The sequence below is a fragment of the Ovis canadensis genome, chromosome 7, assembly GCF_042477335.2.
Source record: "Ovis canadensis isolate MfBH-ARS-UI-01 breed Bighorn chromosome 7, ARS-UI_OviCan_v2, whole genome shotgun sequence".
NCBI lineage: Eukaryota > Metazoa > Chordata > Mammalia > Artiodactyla > Bovidae > Ovis > Ovis canadensis.
This window is the reverse complement of record NC_091251.1, coordinates 90,045,324-90,070,400: the sequence shown is the minus strand read 5'-3', so window position 1 is coordinate 90,070,400 and position 25,077 is coordinate 90,045,324. Positions and strand designations below refer to the sequence as shown.

Here is a 25,077-nt window from a genome sequence, read left to right as displayed (position 1 = left end):
ACAGATTAAAGGCTCAGACTCACAAGACTGCCCCAACCTCAGACATCAATCACAAGTCCCAAACCTCTGTTACTTCAGATCAGCCAGCAATAAATTGAGAGCACCACCTGTTCACCAACCCAGAAGCTCTCCAAACTCTATCAATTAGAGGGTTTTGGAAGATCCCATTACATGGGAATGATTGAAATGCTGATTGATTCAATTCTAGTCCTTCTTCCCTGCTCAGAGACTGGGGAGGTAGGCCTGAAAGTTCAAACCTATAATTACATGACAGGTTCCACTGGCAATCAGTTCCATTTAGATGCAATCTAGAGTGCCATCAAGAGTCATCTCATTAGCATAAATCAAGTATGGTTAGAAAGGGGGTAATTATGAATACAAATGATGCTTCTCTCACTTCTATCACTCAGGAAATTCCAAAAGTTTTTGAAGTTCTTTTGAAAGGAACCAGGATGACTACAAAATAACATATTTATTATATCACAATATTCAGTGCCTAGATCCATTAGATTTTTAGGGTTTATAATTTGGTGATATTCTATTATTTTTCTTCATTTATTGTCTATAAAAAAGATATATTTGCTACTTAGTAATATTTATATAGAAAACAGAATAAATGCTTAGTTTCCTTTTTTTATAAAAACCCATTTTCAAAATAATAATTTGCATCTCCAGAATTCTCCAAAGGTGATCAATTTGTTGCTTTTCATTCTTAATATTACAGACTCATGAATTTAAATATATTTCATGTGTCTTAGTCTACTTCTATTATTGTTCTATTGGTAACCAATTTGTTTCATCTTTGGCTAGTGCGAGCTCCACGGGTTGATTCTTAAGTCCTTCTGATATTCCTGTAAGTAGTCTTTGATAGCTCTCTTCACATCTGATGTTTCAGATTCAACTTACGAACCTCCTAATATTCTGATTTCACTTTAGATCAAATAAATCTTTTGCCTCTTATTAAAAAACAAAAACTTTCTGCTCCATAGCTAGAATTGGCCATTTCCCTATGAAACCCTTGTTCCTTTTAGTAGGAAATGGAATCTGGATTCCATGATCTAAGAGTAACACTTGTCAATTCCCTCATTTATCAAACATTCTCTGAGTAGCCAGTATGTGCCACTTGTAGAATTTGGCTTTGAAGACACAAAGATATAGCACAAACTTAAACAGCTGACAAACCAGTGGTATACTTAGGAAGAAAAGATTATCAAGAAGTATAGAACAAAGCAAATAAGTCCTAGGCAAAATAGTCCATTTGGAATTTACCTGGTCAGGTATTAAACTTTGATCTTTGTAGTACTCTTACAGAAAAATAAGGAAGATTCATTGTGACACAATTAGAGAAAGACTCAAAGAACTATACCTATACTACATCTTGGCTAAGAAAACAGAATTGGATCAGTCTCCAGATGTTCAAAGCACTCCTGTCTATGAATGTCTATCAGAGTAGCAGAAGAGGAGACTAGACTTATCTTCAGATTTACAGAATTACATAAATGACTGAATACCTTTCTCATAGAATGTTAAAACAAAGGTCCTTGCCAAACTAAGGAAATCTTTTCTTTCTAAGCATGCATATACTTACTATCAATGTTTCCTGTATTTAATACCACATTATTTCAAAGATTAAAGTAAAATAATGTTCAATAAAAAATGTTTTGAAAATTGCAATTATTTTCATTCACAAATATTTTACTTCCAACTAGAAATTACTTACAAAGCACTTTACCTTTTGTCTTTCTTATTAATTTTCCCTCTTCTCCATTTTCTACTTACATTTCTCCCTCTGTTTTTTTAACTTGTTTCTTCCTGACTTTGTGAAAAACACAGCTTATCCAGAAGCTCCCTTTAAACCATAATAAAGGGATAGAACACACAAAAAGAAAATGTTTCCTGGAGAGTTAGGGACTTTAGGAAGGTTAAGACCTCTGTATAGCACAGTGAACTCTGCTCAGTGTTATGTGCCAGCCTAGATGAGAGCAGGGCTTGAGGGAGAATGGATACATGTATAAGTATGTCTGAGTCCCTTTAATATTCACCTGAAACTACCACAACATTGTTAATTAGCTATACATCAAATTAAAACAAAAAGTTTAAAGTCTGAAAAAAAAAATTACCCTTCCTGTGTCAATTTTAAAAAGAAAATTCCTTTAAACCTGTATCTATTAACAATACTCTATATTCTCAAAAGTAAATATTAATCTGTTTGTAAATATTTTATGCTGTATATGTTACAAAAATAAAGCATTATAATAGGAAATAAAATCTCCTACCTTTCAGCACTAAATGCTGACTCTGTGTCAATGTACACAACAGCTCCTTCTAATCCTCCCATGTTGGTAGGTAATGTAGCCAAAATGCTCATCATTATACAAAACTGAGTTTTTCCACAACCTGGCGGACCTGTAATCTAAAAAAATAAGAAGAAAAAAATATTATTTGTATAAACATTACAACCTAGTCAAAGCAAAACCTTCCTAAGAACTGGCCACAGTTCAACTAACCTGGGTTCCCAAAAGGAACACTGTTAATACGACCCATATATATATATATGGGTTCCCTGATAGCTCAGTTGGTAAAGAATCCGCCTGCAATGCAGGACACCCTGGTCTGATTCCTGGGTTGGGAAGATCTGCTGGAAAAGGGATAGGCCACCCACTCCAGTATTCTTGGGCTTCCCTTGTGGCTCAGCTGGTAAAGAATTTGCCTGCAATGCGGGAGACCTGGATTCAGTCCCTGGGTTGGGAAGATCCCCTGGAGAAGAGAAAGGCTGCCTGCCCATTCCCTTATTCTGCCCTGGAGAATTCCATGGACTGTATAGTCCATGGGGTCACAAAGAGTCAGACATCACTGGGTGACTTTCACTTTCACTATATATAATAAAAGAACTTCTCCCCTATGCATCTGGATTGGTACTAGTTATGGACCATCCTTGGGAGAAATGAGAAAACAGTCACCGATATCATCCCCGTGTTGTGCAAAGTTCAGATGAAAAACTTTGGTTGAGAAAGGCTTGAGGATTCATTGATATACTCACAACTTGAAGTTCTATATTTTTTCTCAATAAAACATTTATAGAAAGCTCTGAAAATATTTCAGAGGCTTTAATAATTGGTTTAGCATTTGTTATGAATTGGCCTTTCAAAAAATTTTATATTAGTACCACTTAAAGGTACTTTGATCTTTATATTAATATTAATAAAGTATTTAAGAGTAAAAGGTATAGATGTATACAATTTTAAATGGTTTAGCAAAGGAAAAAAGTGTGTGTGTGTGTGTGTGTGTGTGTGTGTGTAGAAAAGAGATAAAGCAAATGAAACAAAATTCAACAACTGCTAAATATAGGTGATTCATACTTTGAAGTGTATATTTTAAAAATTTAGTTGTTGGAAAGCTATTTTGAGACTATAAAATCTGAAAACAAAAGGGCATAGATGGAAAAGAATATGCCTAGGACATTAATCAAGGCATATTTGTGTCCAACAGGAAGTAGTTAACAAAAATTAATTTGAAATATTTAAAATAGCCCCTTTAAACAAACTGTTTGTCATCCTGGCTATGGCATCCAAATTTTCAGAACCAAAACACTATCCCTTTTGTGAGTATAGCACTAGTGAATAATTTTTCACAATAGGAAGAAGGGAAAAGAAAAAGGAGAAAAGGAGGAGAGAATAAAATTTGAGGTAGAGACAAAAAGAACTCTGAGCTAAACTGAGACACACCAGATCTGAAGACACTGTCTCAGATATACCAAGAAGCAGGAAAAAATAAGAAGTGATGACACAGGAGTCTAAATCACCTAGGCCAATGGTTCTCAAACATGACTGAGCTTAAACTCACCTGGCAAGCTCATTAACCAGCATTTCTGGTTAGCCATAGGTCTGGAATGGGACCTGAAAATTTATATTTCTAGTAAGTTGACACTGATGCTGCTCCACATTTGAGAACAAGTTATAGAACTTAGACTAAAGGTAAACCTCATTTTTCAAAGTTTAACGTTGAAAAAAAACAAAGGCTCACAAGCTAGAAACCAAGTGTTGATTTATAACCTCTAAAACAATGATTTAAACTTTTAGTATAAATAATCGCTGCTAGCAATAACACTGTGCCAGACCATGAGTGATCAGTGAAAACTCCAAAATTCTTTGATTACATACTCCAACAAACACTCCAAAAAAAAAAAACAAAATTTTATTACAATCCTCCAGTACATGCATATATATTATATATAAACTATTTTACTAATACATTATGGACAGTAAAAAGTACACATAGAGATTAAAAACAAAAGATTATAAGCATTTAAAAAGTTTCATATATTTTTTCATTTAAAATACAAATCAATAGTTTCATAGCTTTAATTAAGAACTTTTTTTGATAAAAATATGCCATCAGTTCAGTTCAGTTGCTCAGTTGTGTCCGACTCTTTGCGACCCCATGAATGGCAGCACACCAGGCCTCCCTGTCCATCACCATCTTCAGGAGTTCACTCAGACTTGCATCCATCAAGTCAGTGATGCCATCCAGCCATCTCATCCTTGGTCGTCCCCTTCTCCCCCTGCCCCCAATCCCTCCCAGCATCAGAGTCTTTTCCAAAGAGTCAACTCTTCGCATGAGATGGCCAAAGTACTGGAGCTTCAGCGTCATCATCATTCCCTCCAAAGAAATCCCAGGGTTGATCTCCTTCAGAATGGACTCATTGGATCTCCTTGCAGTCCAAGGGATCCTCAAGAGTCTTCTCCAACACCACAGTTCAAAAGCATCAATTCTTTGGCGCTCAGCCTTCTTCACAGTCCAACTATCACATCCATCCATGCCCACAGGAAAAACCATAGCCTTGACTAGATGGACCTTAGTCGGCAAAGTAATGTCTCTGCTTTTGAATATACTGTCTAGGTTGCTCATAACTTTTCTTCCAAGGAGTAAGTGTCTTTTAATTTCATGGCTGCAGTCACCATCTGCAGTGATTTTGGAGCCCCAAAAAATAAGGTCTGACACTATTTCTACTGTTTCCCCATCTATTTCCCATGAAGTGATGGGACCAGATGCCATGATCTTCGTTTTCTGAGTGTTGAGCTTTAAGCCAACTTTTTCACTCTCCTCTTTCACTTTCATCAAGAGGCTTTTTAGTTCCTCTTCACTTTCTGCCATAAGGGTGGTGTCATCTGCATATCTGAGGTTATTGATATTTCTCCTAGCAACCTTGATTCCAGCTTGTGTTTCTTCCAGTCCAGCGTTTCTCATGATGTACTCTGCGTAGAAGTTAAATAAGCAGGGTGACAATATACAGCCTTGACGTACTCCTTTTCCTATTAGGAACCAGTCTGTTGTTCCATGTCCAGTTCTAACTGTTGCTTCCTGACCTGCATACAGATTTCTCAAGAGGCAGGTTAGGTGGCCTGGTATTCCCATCTCTTTCAGAATTTTCCACAGTTTATTGTGATCCACACAGTCAAAGGCTTTGGCATAGTCAATAAAGCAGAAAAAAGTAAGATGATGATGTATAAATTTGAAGGTGATATTTGTGATACATGTAAGTGACAAAGTAGTAATATCTAGGAACATAAAGAATACTCATATTTTATATATTAGTTGTACAGAGTTTTTCAATCTAATAAACAATGAAAATAAATGAAAATGTACATTGTTTTTAAAACACTGATTTAAATATTTTGTAATCCAGCAACTGAAACAGTTTCTAAATTCTACTTATTATAGTACTCAATTGTAATGTCTCTGTAGTTGAGAAAAGATAATTGCAAAAGCTATTGTTCAGCTTTGGCTAATAAATGTTCATTTTCCCTCAGGTCAATTAATTATTCTTACAAACCAACCAAGATGTATTACACTTTAACATTTTTTAAAATTGATTTCAAAATCAAATGAAACTACTTGGAAGATTTCTTAAGAGTTTAGAAAATATTGTTAGAGTTTTTTCACAAGATATGTACATCTTTGAAGACAAAAACCACATTATAAAACATTCCCAAGCAGAAATTTGAATAATGTTCTGTATTTTGATCTCTGTCGTTTAATAAGCAGTCACTTTCTCACTCATTGTAAAAATATCACCTTTACTTTGAAGGGATGGAATAAGAGCATTCCATTGGTTGGCTGATTGCTTAATTTGCAATCTGCTAGGCGGCAAGTTACACAGTCACTTGTTTTACAAAAAGGATCAACAAATTTGACATATATTTTCATTTTAAACAAGTTTCACCCATTTTTAAATTCAACAGTTTTTTACAATCTTTGCTATGAGATAACCAAAGAAACTCTTGTGATTCAAATGATTTTCATGATCACTCCTCATCGCGTTACAGAGTACTATAAAGAGTCAATAAAAACTAGTCAGGTTTTCATAAAAACTGTACCATCCTGAAGCATTCTTCACACATATGACATCAACTGTGTTACTACAAACTAAGGATTATGTACCAGAAAAATGCAGAGAATTTTACAAATAACATCCATATACTCACCACCTAGACTCTGCAACTGCCATTTTATTACTATTATACTATTGTACGAGGCTTCCCCTGTGGCTCAGCTGATAAAGAACCTGCCTGCCAATGCAGGAGATGCAGGTTCAATCCCTGGGTCAGGAAGATCTCCTGGAGAAGGAAATGGCAACCCACTCCAGTATTCTTGCTTGGGAAATCCCATGGACAGAGGAGCCTGGAGGGCTATAGTCTATGGGGTCAAAAAGAGTTGGACACGACTGAGTGTGCATGCATATATACATATATTTATACTATTGTACAGTCTACTAAAACACTTGACTTCCCTGGTGGCTCAGACAGTAAAACGTCTGTCTACAACGCAGGAGACCTGGGTTCAATCCCTGAGTCGGGAAGATTCCCTGGAGAAGGAAATGGCAACCCACTCTAGTACTCTTGCCTAGAAAATCTCATGGACGGAGAAGTCTGGTGTCCATGGGGTCGCAAAGAGTTGGACACGACTGAGTGACTTCACTTTCACTAATACACTAGACTATCCATCAATCCATTCATTCATCAGTCCATCTTGGATGTTTTTAAATGTATTTCAAAGTAAGTCAGAGGCATAAATATACTTTCCCCTAAAAGTTCGATGTGTGTATCATTTACCTGAGTTTAATAAGTATGATTCCTTTTTCTTTTAAGGTAAATTTTCCACACAATGAAATGCCCGGATCTTGAGTGTTTCATTTGATGAACTGTAGCAAATGTATATATACATAAGCAATCTAGACCCCTATCAGGTCAGAATAAGAATCTTACTGCCAGGAAATTCCCTCATAAACATTGTTTTATATTTAAGAAGTCATTTATTTTTGAGAATATATCTTCCTTGATATATCTTCACTTTTGTGGCTTAAAAATGATTTAGTTCATGTATCTCATTACTGAAACAGAATCTAGCTAAGAAGATAATCTGGGCCCTATTAGAAACTTGTGTACTTTAACTGTCTAGCATCTTTTCTCAATGAATAATTTGCTTTAATTCTTAATGCTTCACATCATTGGCAATGATTTCCAGCTGAAAGTATTTATTCCTAAAAGAATCCATGTAAGTTATTCCATGTTGCTTCCCCTGTCTTATGTCATCCATTTGACTTTCACAAAAGAACAGTTCAGTTCAGTCACTCAGTCGTGTCCGACTCTTTGCGACCCCATGAACCGCAGCACGCCAGGCCTCCCTGTCCATCACCAACTCCCAGAGTCCACCCAAACCCATGTCCGTTGAAGGTTGTCCCTAATGGTATTAAAAATGTGTTGCATTTGGTCTTTTGTTATTAAGAAACCCAAAAGAGGCTTTTCAACATCTAACATTAATTTTAGTGAAATTTTTCTAGATACTGACTATGTGTCGCATGACTTTAAACATCACTGAAAAACTTGTGAACGTTTGTCTTTCTGTGATGTATGTTTCTTAACAATGGCTTCCTACTATCACTATTTCAAGGAACAAAATAACAGAGAAAGTTTCATTATCAACAATAATGGAAATAATTCCATATATCGAATTGTTTTCTAATTCCAATTTTTTGGGATGTCCTTACAAATGAGATTAGACTGTCACTGATTTTTACTTCATTAATCATAGGAGAGTTATCACCTCTGACTTGTCCAGCTCTTTGCGACCCCATGGACTATAGCCCACCAGGCTCCTCCATCCATGGAATTTTCTAGGCAAGAGTACTGGAACGGGTTGCCATTTCCTTCTCCAGGGGATCTACCCGACCCAAGGATCGAACCCGGGTCTCCTGCATTGCAGGCAGACGCTTTACTGTCTGAGCCACCAGGGAGTCCCAACATGTAGGACTATAATCTACCCCAATATGTTGAAAATAAAGATATAAACAAGGTGTCTCTGTCAACCTTCTGTACCCTTTCCTCGTGGATTAGTACCTTACACATGACAGTAAAAGATAGGGATCAAGTGAGGATGCCATATATTAAATGTCACTTAAGGTTTATTTACGTTTTAGATGTAACACTAATAAAAATTCTGGTATTTTCTTCCCATAACCTAATGGGCCATGCTACATACTCTCCTTTGGAGACTGGCAGTTTTGAAGACCTCAAAACACCTTTCATTGACTTTTTTATCATCATCAAAGACAATATGGATCAAATTAACCACCAGATACCAGAGCAAAGGAAATATTCACAAATAAAGTTGAAAGTGGATCCTGAAAGTGAAAAATGATAGCTCTTCAGAATGTTAACCAATAGAGGAACAAAGGACTTCCTTTCAATATACACTATCTACCTATCCAGTTTCAGATATGTCCTCAAGACATATACAAGGCTGTATATTGTCACCCTGCTTATTTAACTTCTATGTAGAGTACATCATGAGAAACGCTGGGCTAGAGGAAGCACAAGCTGGAATCAAGATTGCTGGGAGAAATATCAATAACCTCAGATATGCAGATGATACCACTCTTATGGCAGAAAGTTGCTAAGCTAAGTTGCTTCAGTTGTGTCCGACTGTGCAACCCCATGGACGGCAGCCCACCAGGCTCCCCTGTCCCTGGGATTCTCCAGGCAAGAACACTGAAGAGGACCTAAAAAGACTCTTGATGAAAGTGAAAAGAGGAGAGTGAAAAAGTTGGTTTAAAGCTCAACATTCAGAAAACAAAGATCATGGCATCCGGTCCCATCACTTCATGGCAAATAGACGGGGAAACAGTGGAAACAGTGGCAGACTTTATTTCTCTGGGCTCCAAAATCACTGCAGACCGTGATTGAAGCCATGAAATTAAAAGACGCTTACTCCTTGGAAGGCAAGTCATGATCAACCTAGATAGCATATTAAAAAGCAAAGACATCACTTTGTCAACAAAGGTCCGTCTAGTCAAGGCTATGGTTTTTCCAGTGGTCATGTACGGATGTGAGAGTTGGACTATAAAGAAAGCTGAGGGGCGAAGAATTGATGCTTTTGAACTGTGGTGTTGGAGAAGACTCTTGAGAGTCCCTTGAACTGCAAAGAGATCCAACCAGTCCATCCTAAAGGAGATCGGTCCTGGGTGTTCATTGGAAGGACTGATGTTGAAGCTGAAACTCCAATACTTTGGCCACCTCATGCGAAGAGCTGACTTTTGAAAAGACCCTGATGCTGGGAAAGATTGAGGGCAGGAGGAGAACGGGACGATAGAGGATGAGATGGTTGGATGGCATCACTGACTCAATGGACACGGGTTTGGGTGGACTCCGGGAGTTGTTGATGGACAGGGAGGCCTGGCGTGCTGCAGTTCATGGGGTCGCAAACAGTCGGACATGACTGAGTGACTGAACTGAATTGAAAGATTTAATTAGATCTTTAGATATGTTCTGAGATTTAAATAGCTTAAACCTATGAAATACTTTTAATATTTAGTGGAAAGGTGAAGCAAGCCCTCAACTTAAAAACATTTTTTAAGATGTTATGTGAAAATATTTAGTCAAGTATAAAATACCATGAAAATGTACGGTAGTATCTTTATCATTTCACTTTCAAAGAAAACATGTTTTTAAAAAATCTGAAGTTAAACGAGTGCAACCGGCATTTTACCTGCTTCATTATTTTTATGTACTGATTCAGTAGTCTTGAGAAAAGTAGAACAGCACGTGGATACCATAAGATTTTGGGGTTCATTCGGCTTTCTATGTTTGCTTTACTTTGCTTTTAAATTTGAATATTAACATTTTCTTTAAGTAAACTATAATAAATAACTTCTAATTCTTTAGCAATCTCAGATCCTTTTCATATATTTTTCCTCTCTTTCTAGCCTCAAAAAATACGCTGTATGCAATTTTTAAAGGTTGGCTAGAGTTAAATTTCATTATTTTTTCAAGTTTACTTAGTGGGTTAAAACATTTCAACATTAATAATTTTTAGCTTCAGATAGTTTAGCTCTGACTTCTAGCAGCCAAACCACAAAATTTCAAATTGTGTTCAGTTCCCAGGTTCAGCTCCAATGGTGGTTAGAAAGAGCGAACATGCCAAACCAGAATAGTCTAAGTGATTGCTTCTTGGAAACTCAAAGTGAATACAGCATTTACACACAGAAGACACTGGTAAAATACGATTAGCTTCATATAGTTAGAGCCTGAGTTTCAACAATCCTGACTGAGAAATGTAAAAGAACAGAAAGGAAACATCCAGTAGTGAAGATCACTAGAATATCAACAAAGAAGCAAATATTAGCAATTGCTTTAAAGGGGAAAGAATCATTACCAAGAAAGACTAATTGTGGGTGGACATGTGCTCAGTCGTGTCTGACTCTTTGAGACCCCATGGTCTGGAGCCCGCCAGGCTCCTCTCTCCATGGGATTCTTCAGGCTAGTATACCGGGGTGGGTTGCCATTTCCTCCTCCAGGGGATCTTCCTTCCCAGAAATCGAACCTAAGACTCCTGTGTCTGCTGCACTGGCAGGCAGATTCTTCACCATTGAGCCACCTGAGAAGCCAGTTTAACTATTCTGAAGTGAAAATGAAGCCTAGTCATTTTAGTCTCAAAAGAGAACAAGTAGTAGAGATGAATGTGAAACCCAGACCTAGTAGGACCCAAAATCTTACCAAGTAACTCTCCCCCACATTCAAAATGGGGTCAAGAGGATGGGGCAATCCACCAAGCCAATATTTTGCAGAGAAAATTTAAGGACTGGCTGGTTCTGATCTGAGAAATGAGCATGTGGAAACGTTACATCATCTTTTTAATGGCCTCCTTCCCCAGCATCCAACTACCTGTCTCCATGTGCTCTGCGATTATGTAGAACTACAATTAGGTTTTCAAACCTAAAGAATTCTTTTTTAAAGTCACTCTTTGAATCCCAAAGCAAACAAAAAGCAAACAATCTCAGAACAGTCAGGCAGCTGTTTGCCTTGTGAAAGATACTTTCGTCTTTAAAGTTATTTTATATCAACAAGTGGAAGCTTTTATATTTTAAATTCTCTCTACAACTCTCTCTTACTCCATACTGACAATTGCTGTTTTTAAAGTAAATGGAAAGGTAAGGGGAAAAAAGAAGGCAGGGTAACAGAGTAGAAAAAGAAAACAAGAGGACATGAAAATGACAAGTACCCCAAGATTCACATTAAAGAAAAAAAAAATCAAAGTGTCGAAACATTACCATGTGTAAAATAGATAGGCAATGGGAATTTGCTGTATGACCCAGGGAACTCAAACAGGGGCTCTGAATCAACCTTGAGGGGTGGGATGGGAGGGAGGTGGGAGGAAGGTTCAAGAGGGAGGGGACATATGTATACCTATGGCTGATTCATGTTGATGTTGACCGAAAACAACAAAATTCTGTAAAACAATTATCCTTCATAAATTTTAAAAATAAAACTCAAAAAAAAATTTAACAATCATATAATATGTGCCATATAAAAGACTCTATGAAACCTTTATGGAGAAAGATACTCATTTCTAAATCAGGAAATGAGTGAAGAATTAGGAACAATGATTCAATCAACCACATATGCTAAACTCCTGTCTTAGGACAGAGGCCTGGTTATCTTGCCTTCAAAACACAGGGCAGGATAAACAAATCCTGTCAGCAGATGATGTTCCAGGAATGCAGATTAGAAATCTCTCCCTAGTTTCCCTACTGCTGCTGCTGCACGTGAACAGACCAGAACCTGACTGCAGCTTGAAAAAGAGAGGAGACCCACCCTGACAGACCTGCAGACCCCTGAGCAAGAAAAATGACTGTCTGCTGCTGTTGTAAGCAGAGTAAGCAGCCAAAATTGACTGATAAAGCATGTATGTCTTATATTTCATTGTTTATGCATCTCTATACATGCCAAGACCTTTGTGGACACTTGAATTTACAAGCCTTGACTTATTGTCTCCTGTGATCTTAGACAGCCCACCCAGTCAACAAGAAACAAGCAGAACTGTTCTAAGGAAAGATAAGGAAGCCAAAAGAGGAGTCTGGCATTCTGCCTGTACCTTTTTGGGACAGAGGAGCAGTCACCTCCAAAGCAAAACTGCCCCCTTCGAGGAGGACACCTAGTCTCCTTAAATCATGAACAAAGCATAGAAACGACTCAGGAAACACAAATAATGTAGACACGTGCCACATTGTGTCTCATTATTTAGAGCAAGGATCTGGGTATAATCATTTTTCTTAAATGTTATAAAGATTTGGCGGTGCTTCACAGGTTTACCCGCCCAGAGGTACTCTCCAACCAACATATGCAGATGCCGTATCTCTTTTCATTGACATGAGTTTGGACCAGTTTTCTACTCCTATAATCTCTGGATTACAATATGAAAATAACTTTTTTTAATGATCCCTTTAAACACAACCTTTAATTTTACCTAATTATATCAGCATCTGTATCATGCATTCTCAGCAGGGGTGACAGTGACCTCAAGGGCAAAACTTGGTTTTGATCAGAAAGATGTTACTCTCTTTTCCATATAAAGCACAGATCTATACACAGTACATAAGCAGATATATAGTATATCTACGTGAAACAGGAGGGAAGAGGGCAGGGCACACCCTTTTAAAGAATGACAGGACATGACAAAGACTGGTTAGAACTAACTAGGGTCCAAGATGGTAGATGAGCCAACTTCCAGCAAACCTTGAGTCTCATTATGTGCTCATGGTAACATCAGTTAAGTTGCTCAGTCGTGTCCCACTCTTTGCGACCCCAAGGACTGCAACACGCCAGACTTCCCTGTCTATTACCAACTCTTGGAGCTTGCTCAAGCTCATGTCCATCAAGTCAGTGATGCCATCCAACCATCTCATCCTCTGCCATCCCCTTCTCCCCCTGGTAAAATAACATGCTAAATGACACACCCACCAGCATCATAACAGTTCTGAGGCCAACCATAGAAGGTCAAAAAGTGGGTGGTGGCCCAATACCTGGAAACCCCCACCCCTTCCACCAAATAACTGGAATAATGCCCGACTCCTTAGCCTATGAAATTATCCAGCCCATAAAAACTACCCACATCATGTTTCAAGGCTCTCTTGCTCTCTCTTTCTGAGATGGTCCACACTCTGTGGAGTATGTTTCTCTCTAAATAAAGCCACTTCTTACCTATCATTTTGTCTCTAAATTCTTTCATGACAAAGCAAGAACCTTAAATTCACCGGCAACAATTAAAATCTCGGGTGGGGGTGGAAGTGTTACTGGGGGAAAAAATGACTAAAAAGCTCCTTAAGGGGTGGTAATGAACAAAGATTGAGAAACACTGATCTGATCTATATTACCTCATATGAGAAGGCTACCATTACATGGTCTGATCTCCACATAACGTAAATATTTAAAGTTTAAACTTCAAACATATCTTCCCTACCAATACTGTCATAATAGATGTAGAATTATCTGCTTATATATTCCATAAGTAAGGGATTTGATGTTCTCTGGGAATGAGACAAAGCCCTGTAGCTCACTTCCATTAGTGATTCAGCACAGTTGGTTTCCCTTTGATTTCTCCTCTGCTGCTTCTGCCTTTGGCATGAGTAGCACTTCTCTAATTCCACTTTTAATCTTGGTACTGTAGCTGAACGTACACAGATTCAGGGCAGTTCACATAAATCAAAACCGATGATAAATAAATTAGGTTGTTTTGAAGTCGGAGTCAGGAAAGAGCAGCTATAAAAGTGACAGCAGAATGTTTCCAGATTTATTCTTCCCCCCTCAAGTCACCCCCAGGCCTGGTCGAAGTTTACTCAACTAGATGCCTTACATCTTATCTTCACCAGATCTAACTTCTGCCTGATATCTGGGATGCTCGGTTTGAACTTTTCACCAGAAACAAAGATCGAGCAACACAACTCATTAGACATCTCCTCTGAGATCTGCATGAGCCCTCTATTGCTATGTAACAACTGACCACAAACTAGCAGCTTTAAAACAATCCTGTTTATTATCTTACAGTTCTATAGGTCAGGGAGCTGCTTTGGAGGCATCTTCCCCACTCCAGGGAAGTTTTCAGATGATGGCAGCCTCAGCCAACATCTTGATTGTAATCTCCTGAGACACCAGAACTGAAAACAGCCAGCTAAGCTGCTCCTGAATTCCTGACTCAGAAACTGTGAGAGATAATAAACATTTATTGATGTGTTTAGCCACTAAGTTTTGGAATGGTTTGTTAAACAGCGGTTTAACATAGTTCTATACGTCTGTAGATAAAGAATCAGAGAGGAATGACTTTAAAACTTATGAGAAAAAAAACTCCTAAAATAATCGCTGATGTTTATTAATAAAGAAATCAATTAGGTAGAAAAATCATATTTCTTAAATGTACTATTTTGATAATTTGAAAAAAACAAATGGCATACAAATGAAAATAAGTACCGTACTGTGGAAGAGCAGTAACATTAAAAGTTACTGAAGTTTGGCTTATTCCAAAACCACAGAGTCTGACAGTGGAGGAGAGGCAGCAGAAACGAAAACATTAGAGTAAAAAAGTGCTTAAAAATAAATAAATGAAAACAAATTCATTCATTCAGTTAACATTTACTATGTACCTTCTACATATGCTAATTGGAGAGGAAAATGGCAACTCACTCCAGTATTCTTGCCTGGGATATCTCATAGACAGAGGAGCCCGGCAGGCTACAATCAATGGGGTTGCAAGACTCAGACATTACTGAACAACTAAACCAACACCACCACATGTGCTAATATTAGATGCAAAAATAAGAAGAAAAAGACAATTCCTGCCTACTTGGAATTTATTCTCCAATGAAGACATACATTAACTAATCACACAAACAGTAAAATTGTAACAGTGAGAAGTACTTACATAGAAGAACCATAGTACATGTCAGTTCTCAAGGAATATACAATTCTGTTGATTTAAACATAATCAAATAGGCTCAAAATACTCAAAATAACAGAACTACAAGTAAATTTGTTAACAATATAATGGACTATTTTAACAAGCTTCTCTGGATTAGTATTAAGTCGGGTTAAGAAAAAAATCAGCAAAGATAAAGAAGAGTTGCACAACCCAAATTCCAAGCTTAACTTAACTGTCATAGGCAAAACAATCGTTAGAGAATAATCATTCTTCTCATGCACACTTAGGACACTTACAAAAGTTAATCACATGTTAATCCTTAAAACAAGAAAAATTCCAAGAATCAGTATCACACAAAATTCTTTGACTAAAATGCAAATAAGCTAGCAATTTAATTAAAATGTGAAAGAAAATTTAATTAAATAATTTAGATATTCAAAAATTCCCCAAAAAATCATGAGTGAAAGAAGTAATTATAATGAAAAATTTTAAATACTATGAGAACTAAATAAAAATGAAAATACTTCATCACACAAACACAAAAAGAATGCAACAGCTCAGAGTAAAAGGAAGAAAAACTGAAAATAATTTAGGAAGTTGGAGGGAGGGGGAGACGAATCCCAGAAAAATACAATTAGATAGAGGGAGATAAGAAAATAATCAATCACTGAAGTAGAAGACAGAGAAAAGATAGAAAACCAACAAAGAACCAATAGTTCTTTGAAAAGACTATAAAATACTCAAACATTTGACCAGGTCTTTTTAAAAGGAAGGGAAAGAGAAGACAAAAAAGTAACCGTAGAAAATGAGAACAGGGAGAGCGGGTAGAAACACATTAAAACCAGATTTAAAGATGAGAATACAATGATAAACTTTACGACAATAAATTTTAAAACTTAAAGAAAATGGGCAAATCTCTAAAAATATCATTCACTAAAACTACTTAAAAAGAAATTAAAAACCTGAATAGTCTTTTAATCATTAAAGGAATTTATTTCATTGTTTTTATTTTCCCACAGGGAAAATACTAAGATCAGACACTTTTTCAGGAAACTTATATCAAATTTTCAAGAAACAATGTACAAGCTATTACAGAACGTAAAAAAGGGAAGATAGTCCACAAATCATTCTATCAATTAGCTCAAAATAGATCACAGAAAAAAATAACTCAAAATAGACCACAGACTGTATGCAAAACCTAAATATAAAACTCTAGAAAAAGATATAGCAAAAATCTTTGTGTCCCTGGCCAGACAAAAAAATTCACAGAGTTGACACCAAGTATAAAGGAAAATACCAATAGACTAGACTACAAAATTTAAAACTTCACAAGCTGCCATTAAGAAAATGAAGAGAGAAGCCATAGATTGGACTGCAAATTATGTATCTGATAAAAGACTTGTATCCAGAGTATACAAAGAACTCACAACTCAGTAACAAGAAAACAACCGATTTAAAAACAGGCAAAAGATTGGAACAGATATTTCATTTCTAAAAAAACATACAAATGGTTATAAGTACATGAACAGGTGTTCAATGTCATCAGTCACTGGGAAAATACAAATTAAAACCACAATGAATACTACTAACACTCACTAGAATAGTTAAAATGATAAACAATACTAAGTGTTGGTGAGGATATGGAGAAATAAACTATCACGCATTGCCGGTGAGAATGTAAAATGACACAGCCACTCCAGAAAGCAAATTTGGCCGTTGCTTAAAAAAACTAAACATACACCTAGCATATGATCTAGCCATTCCACTCCTAGGAATCTACCCAAGGGAAATAAAATCCGATATCCACACAAAAATATGGCGTATTCCTGATAGAAAAAACTATAAACAATCTAAGTGAACATCAACTAACAGTTGGATAAACAAAATGTGCTATAACCATACCATGGAATAACATTAATGTTGTTGTTCAGTGGCCCAGTCGTGTCTGATTCTTTGTGACCCCACGGACTATAGCACACCAGGCCTCTCTGCCCTCACCATCTCCCAAAGTTTGCCCAAGTTCATGTTCATCGCATCCATGATGCCATCCAGCCATCTCATCCTCTGAAACCCTCTTCTGCCCTCCATCTTTCCCAGCATCAGGGACTTTCCCAATGAGTCAGCTGTTCATATCACATGACCAAAATACTAGAGTTTCAGCTTCAGAATCAGTCCTTCCAACAAGTATTCAGGGTTCTCCAGCACCACAGTTCAAAGGCATCAATTTTTCAGCGCTTTGCCTTCTTTACAGTCCAGCTCTCACAACCGTACATGACCACTGGGAAGACCACAGCCTTGACTATATGGACCTTTGTCAGCAGAGTAATGTCTCTCTTCTCAATACACTGTCTTGGTTTGTCATAGCTTTCCTGCCAAGAAGCAAACGTCTTCAGTGGTGGCTACAGTCACCAGAGTGATTTTAGAGCCCAAGAAGAGCAAATCTGTCACTACTTCTACCTTTTCCCCCTGTATTTGCCATGAAATAATGAGGTCAGATGCCATGATCTTAGCTTTTTTAATATTTAGTTTTAGGCTGACTTTTTCACTCTCCTACTTCACCCTCATCAAGAGGCTCTTTAGTTTCTCTTCGCTTTCTGCCATTAGGGTGGTATCATCTGCATATCTGAGGTTGTTGATGTTTCTCCCGCTTCTCTTGGTTCCAGCTTGTAACTCATCCAGCCTGGCATTTCTCATGATGTGCTCACCATATAGATTAAACAAACAAGGTGACAGCAGACAGCCCTGTCATAATCCTTTCTCAATCTTGAACCCATCAGTTGTTCCATACAGGGTTCTAACTTCTAACTGTTGCTTCTTGACCTGCGTACAGATTTCTCAGGAAACAGGTAAGATGGTCTGGTAATCCCATCTCTTTAAGAGCTTTCCACAGTTTATCATGATCCACAGAGACAAAGGCTTTGGTGTAGTCAATGAAATAGAGGTAGATGTTTTTCTGGAATTCCCTAGCTTTCTCTATAATCCAGCGAATGTTGGCAGTTTGATCTCCGGTTCCTCTTACTTTCTAAACCCAGGTTGGACATCTTGAAGTTCTTGATTCGCATAATGCTGAAGCCCAGCATGCAAGATTTTAAGCATGACCTTACTAGCATAGGAGATAAGTGCAACTGTCCGATGGTTAGCACATTCTTTATTACTACCCTCCTTGAGAACTGGGAGGAGGACTGACCTTTTCCAGTCCTGTGGCTGGAGTGATATTAATATTACTCAACAATTAAAAGGAAGAACCTTCTAATACACGTTACAACATGAATGAACCTAAAAACATCATGCTATGTGAAAAAACACAAACACAAAAGACTATATATTATACAATTCCATTTAAATGAAATGTTTAGCAAAGGCAAATTTACAGAGACGCCAAGTAGATCAGTGAATGCCTAGGGCTGAGAATGGGAGTAGGGATTAACTATAAATGGGCACGAGAGAATGTTTTAGGATAATGGAAATGTTCTAAAAGTGGACTGCGGTGATGGCTTACCATAAATCCACTAACACAACTGAATTATACACTTACAAACATTGACTTTCATAGTATTTAAGTTGTACATTAATAAAATTATTTTTTAAATAGCCAAATGATTTATTAAAAGAAAAGAAATTCAAGCTCATTAGTAATCACTGTCTATGGAGTCACACAGAGTCAGACACAACTGAGGCAACTTAGCAGCAGCAGCAGCAGCAGTAATCAGGAAAATGAAAACAAAGACAGGAAGAAATTAAGAAGTCAGATAATACCAAGGCAAGAAGACATGGAGCATGAGGTATTCATGTACATCACTGGTAGGAAATTAAACAAGCACAACCACTCTGGAAAATAATTTGTCCTGATTCTGCAGAGTTACCTATGTACATACTCTATAACCAGCCATTGCTGTTGCTGCTGCTGCTAAGTCGCTTCAGTCGTGTCCGACTCTGTGCGACCCCATAGATGGCAGCCCACCAGGCTCCCCTGTCCCTGGCATTCTCCAGGCAAGAACACTGGAGTGGGTTGCCATTTCCTTCTCCGATGCATGAAAGTGAAAAGTGAAAGTCAAGTCGCTCAGTCGTGTCCGACCCTCAGCGATCCCATGGACTGCAGCCTTCTAGGCTCCTCCATCCATGGGATTTTCCAGACAAGAGTACTGGAGTGGGGTGCCATTGCCTTCTCCAAACCAGCCATTACTCCAAGGCAAATACCCTCAACAGGGACCAGACAGTAAATATATTAGGTGTTTCAGACCATGAGATCTCCGTCACAAGTACCTCAACTCTGTCTTGTATCTCAAACAAAGCCACAGACAAAATGTAAACAAATGAACAAAGCTGTGTGACAATAAAACTTTATTTACAAAAAACAGGCAGCTAGCGAGATTTGACCACTAGGAAGTAGTTTGCCAATCCCTGCTATAGAGAAATACTTGTACATGTGATCCAGGAGACATGTACAACACTTTTCACAGGACTTATTTATATTAGCAGCAAACTGGAAACAACCCAAATGTTCACTTACAGAAAAAGGGATTAAAAAAAAGGCCATATTTTTCTAAATGGAGTATGATATAGCAATGAAAGTGAATTATACTCTGGCTTCCTGCAACAACATGGATAAATCTTACAAAATAATATTAAGTAGAAAAAGCAATTCATAGAAGAGATATGCTATGATTTAATCATCAATATATGATGTAACAGAGCTCAAAGAGCAAAGTAAATAAAATGCTACATTTCCTATGTACATGGGTGATTAAAAAAAAACTACAGGTATAAGTAACCACTGGGGAAAAAAGCATAGAAATGGTAGAATCACTGGGCTGTACGCCTGACACTAATATTAATATAATATTGTAAGTCAATTCTTACAATATTCAACTATATCATAACTAATTCAACTATATCATAAACAATTGAAGTATTCAACTATACTTCAATTTTAAAAAACTACAAGAATGGCAGAAATTCCGGATGGAAGTTACCTCCCAACAGAAAGCCAAAGATAGGATCAGGGCCCAAAGCTGATTTCAATGATATTGGTATTGTCCTGGGGTTTGTATTGGGGTCACAGGCTCATAAATGTTAATAATTTACACATGCAGGAAGTATTTAATATTGTATATGGAAGATATATATTAAATTTTTGTTTTTAATAAAAAGTAAACAATCTCTGTAATCAGCTGAAAAGTCCCAAAAAAGATTGCAGAGGCTACCTGTGGCTGGAAGAGAAAGTAAAGAACTTGCCACTAATAAGCAATCAGGGTATTTATATTCCATGCCATCCTATCAGATCATGAAAAAACATCTCAGGGCTTGTAATACCTCTTGAATTCGAAAAGAATTTATAAAAGCTACATGAAAAAGTTGACAAAGGTCCGTCTAGTCTAAGCTATGGTTTTTCCAGTAGTCATGTACAGATGTGAGAGGTGGACTATAAAGAAAGCTGAGCACCGAAGAATTGACGCTTTTGAACTCTTGAGAGTCCCTTGGACAGCAAGGAGATCCAACCAGTCAATCCTAAAGGAGACCAGTCTTGAATATTCATTGGAAGGACTGATGTTGAAGCTGAAACTCCAATACTTTGGCCACCTGATGGCGAAGAACTGACTCACTGGAAAAGACCCTGATGCTGGGAAAGGTTGAAGGCAGGAGAAGAAGGGGACGACAGAGGATGAAATGGTTGGATGGCATCACTGACTCAATGGACATGAGTTTGAGCAAGCTCTGGGAGCTGGTGATGGACAGGGAAGCCTGGCGTGCTGCAGTCCATGGGGTCACAAAGGGTCGGACACGACTGAGTGACTGAAACTGACTGATGTGAAAAAGTATTGAAAACTACTCCAAAACTTCAAACAGAAAAAAGTATTTGTTGGTTAATCATCTTGAAGTTCAATTTTTTTCTATCTAAATAAGTAAGTTTATAACTATGGCTCACACTTGTTATAAAACTTTTTTTTCATAGACCTATTTCAAGAAAGATCTAGAGTGCAAGGATTATGGAAGATAGGATTTTGGCACCATCTGGTGGCAGTGCACTGCAACAGCAGATTCTAATTTCTTTTTAATATTAAATCTCTCACTGGTTCATTTACTAGGCATAGAACATACATTTTTAAATCTTTCTTGGAAGTCAGGAAATAAAACAAGGCTTACTATCTAAAACAGGTTCTATATCTTCAAAGAAAAATATCTACAGTTAAATTTATGCCTATCACAATGCTTTAAGCATCTACTCTTGTTAAAAGTTTGTTTCACACATCTATGCCCCTAGAACTCTCAGGAAAGGAGGCCTTTAGGACTGCACTGGTAAACACAGCCTACAGAGTCACCACATCAGGACCACTAAACACATCAATGCAGTTTTCAGGGAAAAAAACCTGTTGTTGTTTTAAAATATCCTCAAATTGTTGACACTCCATTCAAAAGGTAGAGCTTAATTTGCCTTTACTTGAACATGGACTGGACTTAATGACCTGCTTCTAAAGAGAAGAAAGTGGCAGAAATGATGGTGTGTAACTTACAAAGCTAAATCATCAAAGGAATGGCCATTTCCATCTTGCCTGGGGGAGTCAGACATCGTGCCACGAGGAGATTCAGGCAGCCTACAGGGAGCTCTCCAGGGGAGAATCATGACCTCCTGCCAACAACCAGCACCAACCTGTCCCCTCGCACCCCTCACCAGTATCTCCAAGCTAAGCCAGTCCCAAAGAAACAGAAATCGGTGTTTACTGTCGTGGAAGCCACTTAGTTTGTGGGTAATTTGTGATGTAACAATAAATAACTAACACAACTGATTACTTCCTAGAACCAAATTTTATCTTTAACAGGGAGTAAAAATAGCTCATTTCAGCATAATACTGAAATTTACCTGCACATAAATAAAATTTCAAATTTTCCTTCCTAATACACTAAGCAGAGATCCTGTTCTAATTCCCCCCGAATTGTTTCCTATTATTTCATAATATTCAATTTCTAATTCAGAGAAACAACCACCCAAGTAGATTTCGGTCAGTCAGCCAGGATTTTTAGAACATCTTCCTTTTGGTAAACCTATGCTAGTACCACCAGGGACTGAGTGGAGAACCCTGCCCTTGAGGTGCTTACAATTTAGATGAATAGTCATGAAATAATTTATATGTCTTAATTACACTTTTTCCCCTGGTTCTGAAGGTTCTAGGTCAATGTTGGAAGGTTTGGAAAGTGTCTTCTTTACCTCTGTGAGGGATCCACAAGCTACACCACCATGCAGGGCTTCGTCCAGAGCAGGCAGGGTCGTAGACAAAAATGCCGATGAGTGAGCAGCACACCTCTGTGTCTTTATCTCATAAGCCTGATCAAAGAAAAAGTCAAGTTCTTTTCAACCTCCATATTTATTCAAAAACAGAAGCCAACTCCGAATTCAAATTTCAGCAGCTAGAACCCAACTCGTGTTTTTTTCCTTGTATTACTTATTTATTCTACAACTATTTACTCTGTGCCATGGACTGTGCTGGGCTTCCCTTGTGGCTCAGCTGGTAAAGAATCCACCTGCAATGTGGAAGACCTAGGTTTGATCCCTGGGTTGGAAAGATCCCCTGGGGAAGGGAAAGGCTACCCACGCCAGTATTCTGGCCTGGAGAATTCCATGGAGTGTATAGTCCATGGGGTCGCAAAGAGTCGGACATGACTGACCAACTTTCACTTCACATGGACTGTGCTAAATTTGAAGGCTGTGATATAAAAGACAGAGCCCCTACCCTCCCAGGACTTATAGCCAACTAGAGACTTTGAAACTAGGACTAGAGAGCAGGCAATTACAATACAGTTAAACACAAGCTACTGTGATAGGGCAAGTGGAGACTGGCAAGTGGATGTGTCCAGGTCCAATCACCTGATCTGAATTTTGTGATCAAGGGAAGATCTGGATGTCTGAGCTAAAACCTGAAAAGGCTGTGAGATGGGCAAAGGAAATGTGCATGTTCCTGCCAAAGAGACAAGAATGTAGGAAGAGAGGTCAAGGAGCAAGAAATAAGAAATGGAAACTAACGGGAAATTGCAAAACAGAAAGAGGTGATTTAGAATGGCTGAAAGATGGAGCATGGTCGTGAGATGGCATGGCAAATGAAGAGGCTGGAGAAATAAGCAGAGGCTGCATCAGAGGAATCTTGCTGAAGTGTGGCATGTAGGCTGAGAGCAACAGGGAGTGACACGATCAAGCTACCGTTTCAAACCAAGCTTGGTATGTGAAGAACAGCTTGAAAGCAGGTGGTGTGGACTAAGATATGGACCCTCAAAAGAAAGCCGTATCAAATCCTTGGAACCTGTGATGTCACCTTATTGGAAAAAAGGTCTTTGCAGAAGTAGTTGACATAATTACATACCTACCAGCAATGTGCAAGTAATCTCTAACATTAAAAATTACTAGTATTAAATTACCCAAATAAACTGAGGTCAAGCCACAGAATCGTAATTATTTATTCACTCATTCATTCAACAAATACAAATTAATTGCCTAGTGCATGCTATATAATATGATAAGCTCTGGGAATAGAGTAGTAAACCAAATAGACATAGTTTCTACCCACTTAAAGCTTACAATTTAATAAACCTAGGTCTCAAATCCAAGCTCTTCTGCCTCTATGAGGACACAGGAGACCAACATATTAATACAGGGTTGGCCAAAAAGTTTTATCAGTAACTCCACCAGTTTTCTTCTTCGGTGGCTACTTCTCAGATCCATCATTGTCTGATCTGATCTTTAAATGCTGACTGACTCGGGACTCGGCCTCGGGCACACTTACTTTCTTACTGTGCATACTTTCTAGGCAATCTCCCGTCCATCTTCACGATTTTGACTACCATTTTCATCCTGATGACTCCCCAGTGCACGCTATCCCTCAAGCTTAGGTCCACATATTTATCTGCCTACTTCATACATTCATTCAGTGTTTCACAAGTGCCTAAATTCAGCAAGTACTAACAAATCCATGATCTGCCTCCCTCAAACCTGATCCTCTTCCAATATTCCTTATCTCAGGAAATGGTACCATCCAGTCTCATAGAGCAAAATCAAGGAATCATCTCTGACCCTTTCCTGTACCTCATCACCACCCACAGACAAATCATCACCAAATCCTACTCATGCTACCTCCTACGTATCGCTCATGGTAACTGACATTATACCGTTGACATTAACACCACACTAATAGTCCAGGTCACAGTCTATCTGGAGTATGGTCACAGATACCTAACTAGTCCACAAATATTTCCTTGTTCCTTTTCAATCACTTGTCTATGTTTAAAGACTGAGTTTTTTAAAAACACATACTAGATTACTCCCTTTGATGACTTATCATTGCTCTCAGAATAAAGTCCAAAATCCTTAACAGGCCTGCAGGCCCCAATGACCTGACTCTGCTTGCTTCTCCAGCTTCATCTCTTGCCCCTCTCTTCCTTGCTATGTTCACTCAGACCAGCCTGACCTTCTTACCATACAAGCACCATTCTCCTGCTCTTCACAGGGTCTCTGCATTTCCCACTCACTGCTTGCAAGCCCTTCCCTGCTCCCCTCCCTTCCCAGTCCCTTTGGCTGTCTCTCTCCTGTTCATCCATCAGGTTTCAGCTGAAGTGTTGGTTCCGTGAGGGAGCCCTTGCTGACCCCTGCACTAAGCAATGTCCCTTTCAGTTTCTAAGCTCTTTGTACTTTTCTCTGATAGGACTTACCATTACTACAATTAATTAATCATTTATACAATTGTTTGTTTAATGTCCGACTGTTCCCACTAGCAGAGAAGGCAATGGCACCCCACTCCAGTACTCTTGCCTGGAAAATCCCATGGACAGAGGAGCCTGGTAGGCTGC

At 38.1% G+C, this 25,077-nt stretch overlaps 1 protein-coding gene across 4 annotated transcripts in view; it reads right to left on the bottom strand.

Moving 5' to 3' along the window:
* RAD51B (RAD51 paralog B) overlaps positions 1 to 25,077 on the bottom strand; it is a 615,635-nt gene that overhangs the window by 584,046 nt on the left and 6,512 nt on the right. For all 4 annotated transcript variants that reach the window (XM_069596891.1, XM_069596890.1, XM_069596889.1 and 1 more), the window contains exons 4-5: positions 22,451 to 22,567; positions 2,277 to 2,413 (exon numbers count right to left, since the gene is read on the bottom strand). In XM_069596891.1, coding sequence (XP_069452992.1) covers positions 2,277 to 2,413; positions 22,451 to 22,567 — 254 coding nt within the window. The remainder of the gene's footprint in view (positions 1 to 2,276; positions 2,414 to 22,450; positions 22,568 to 25,077) is intronic.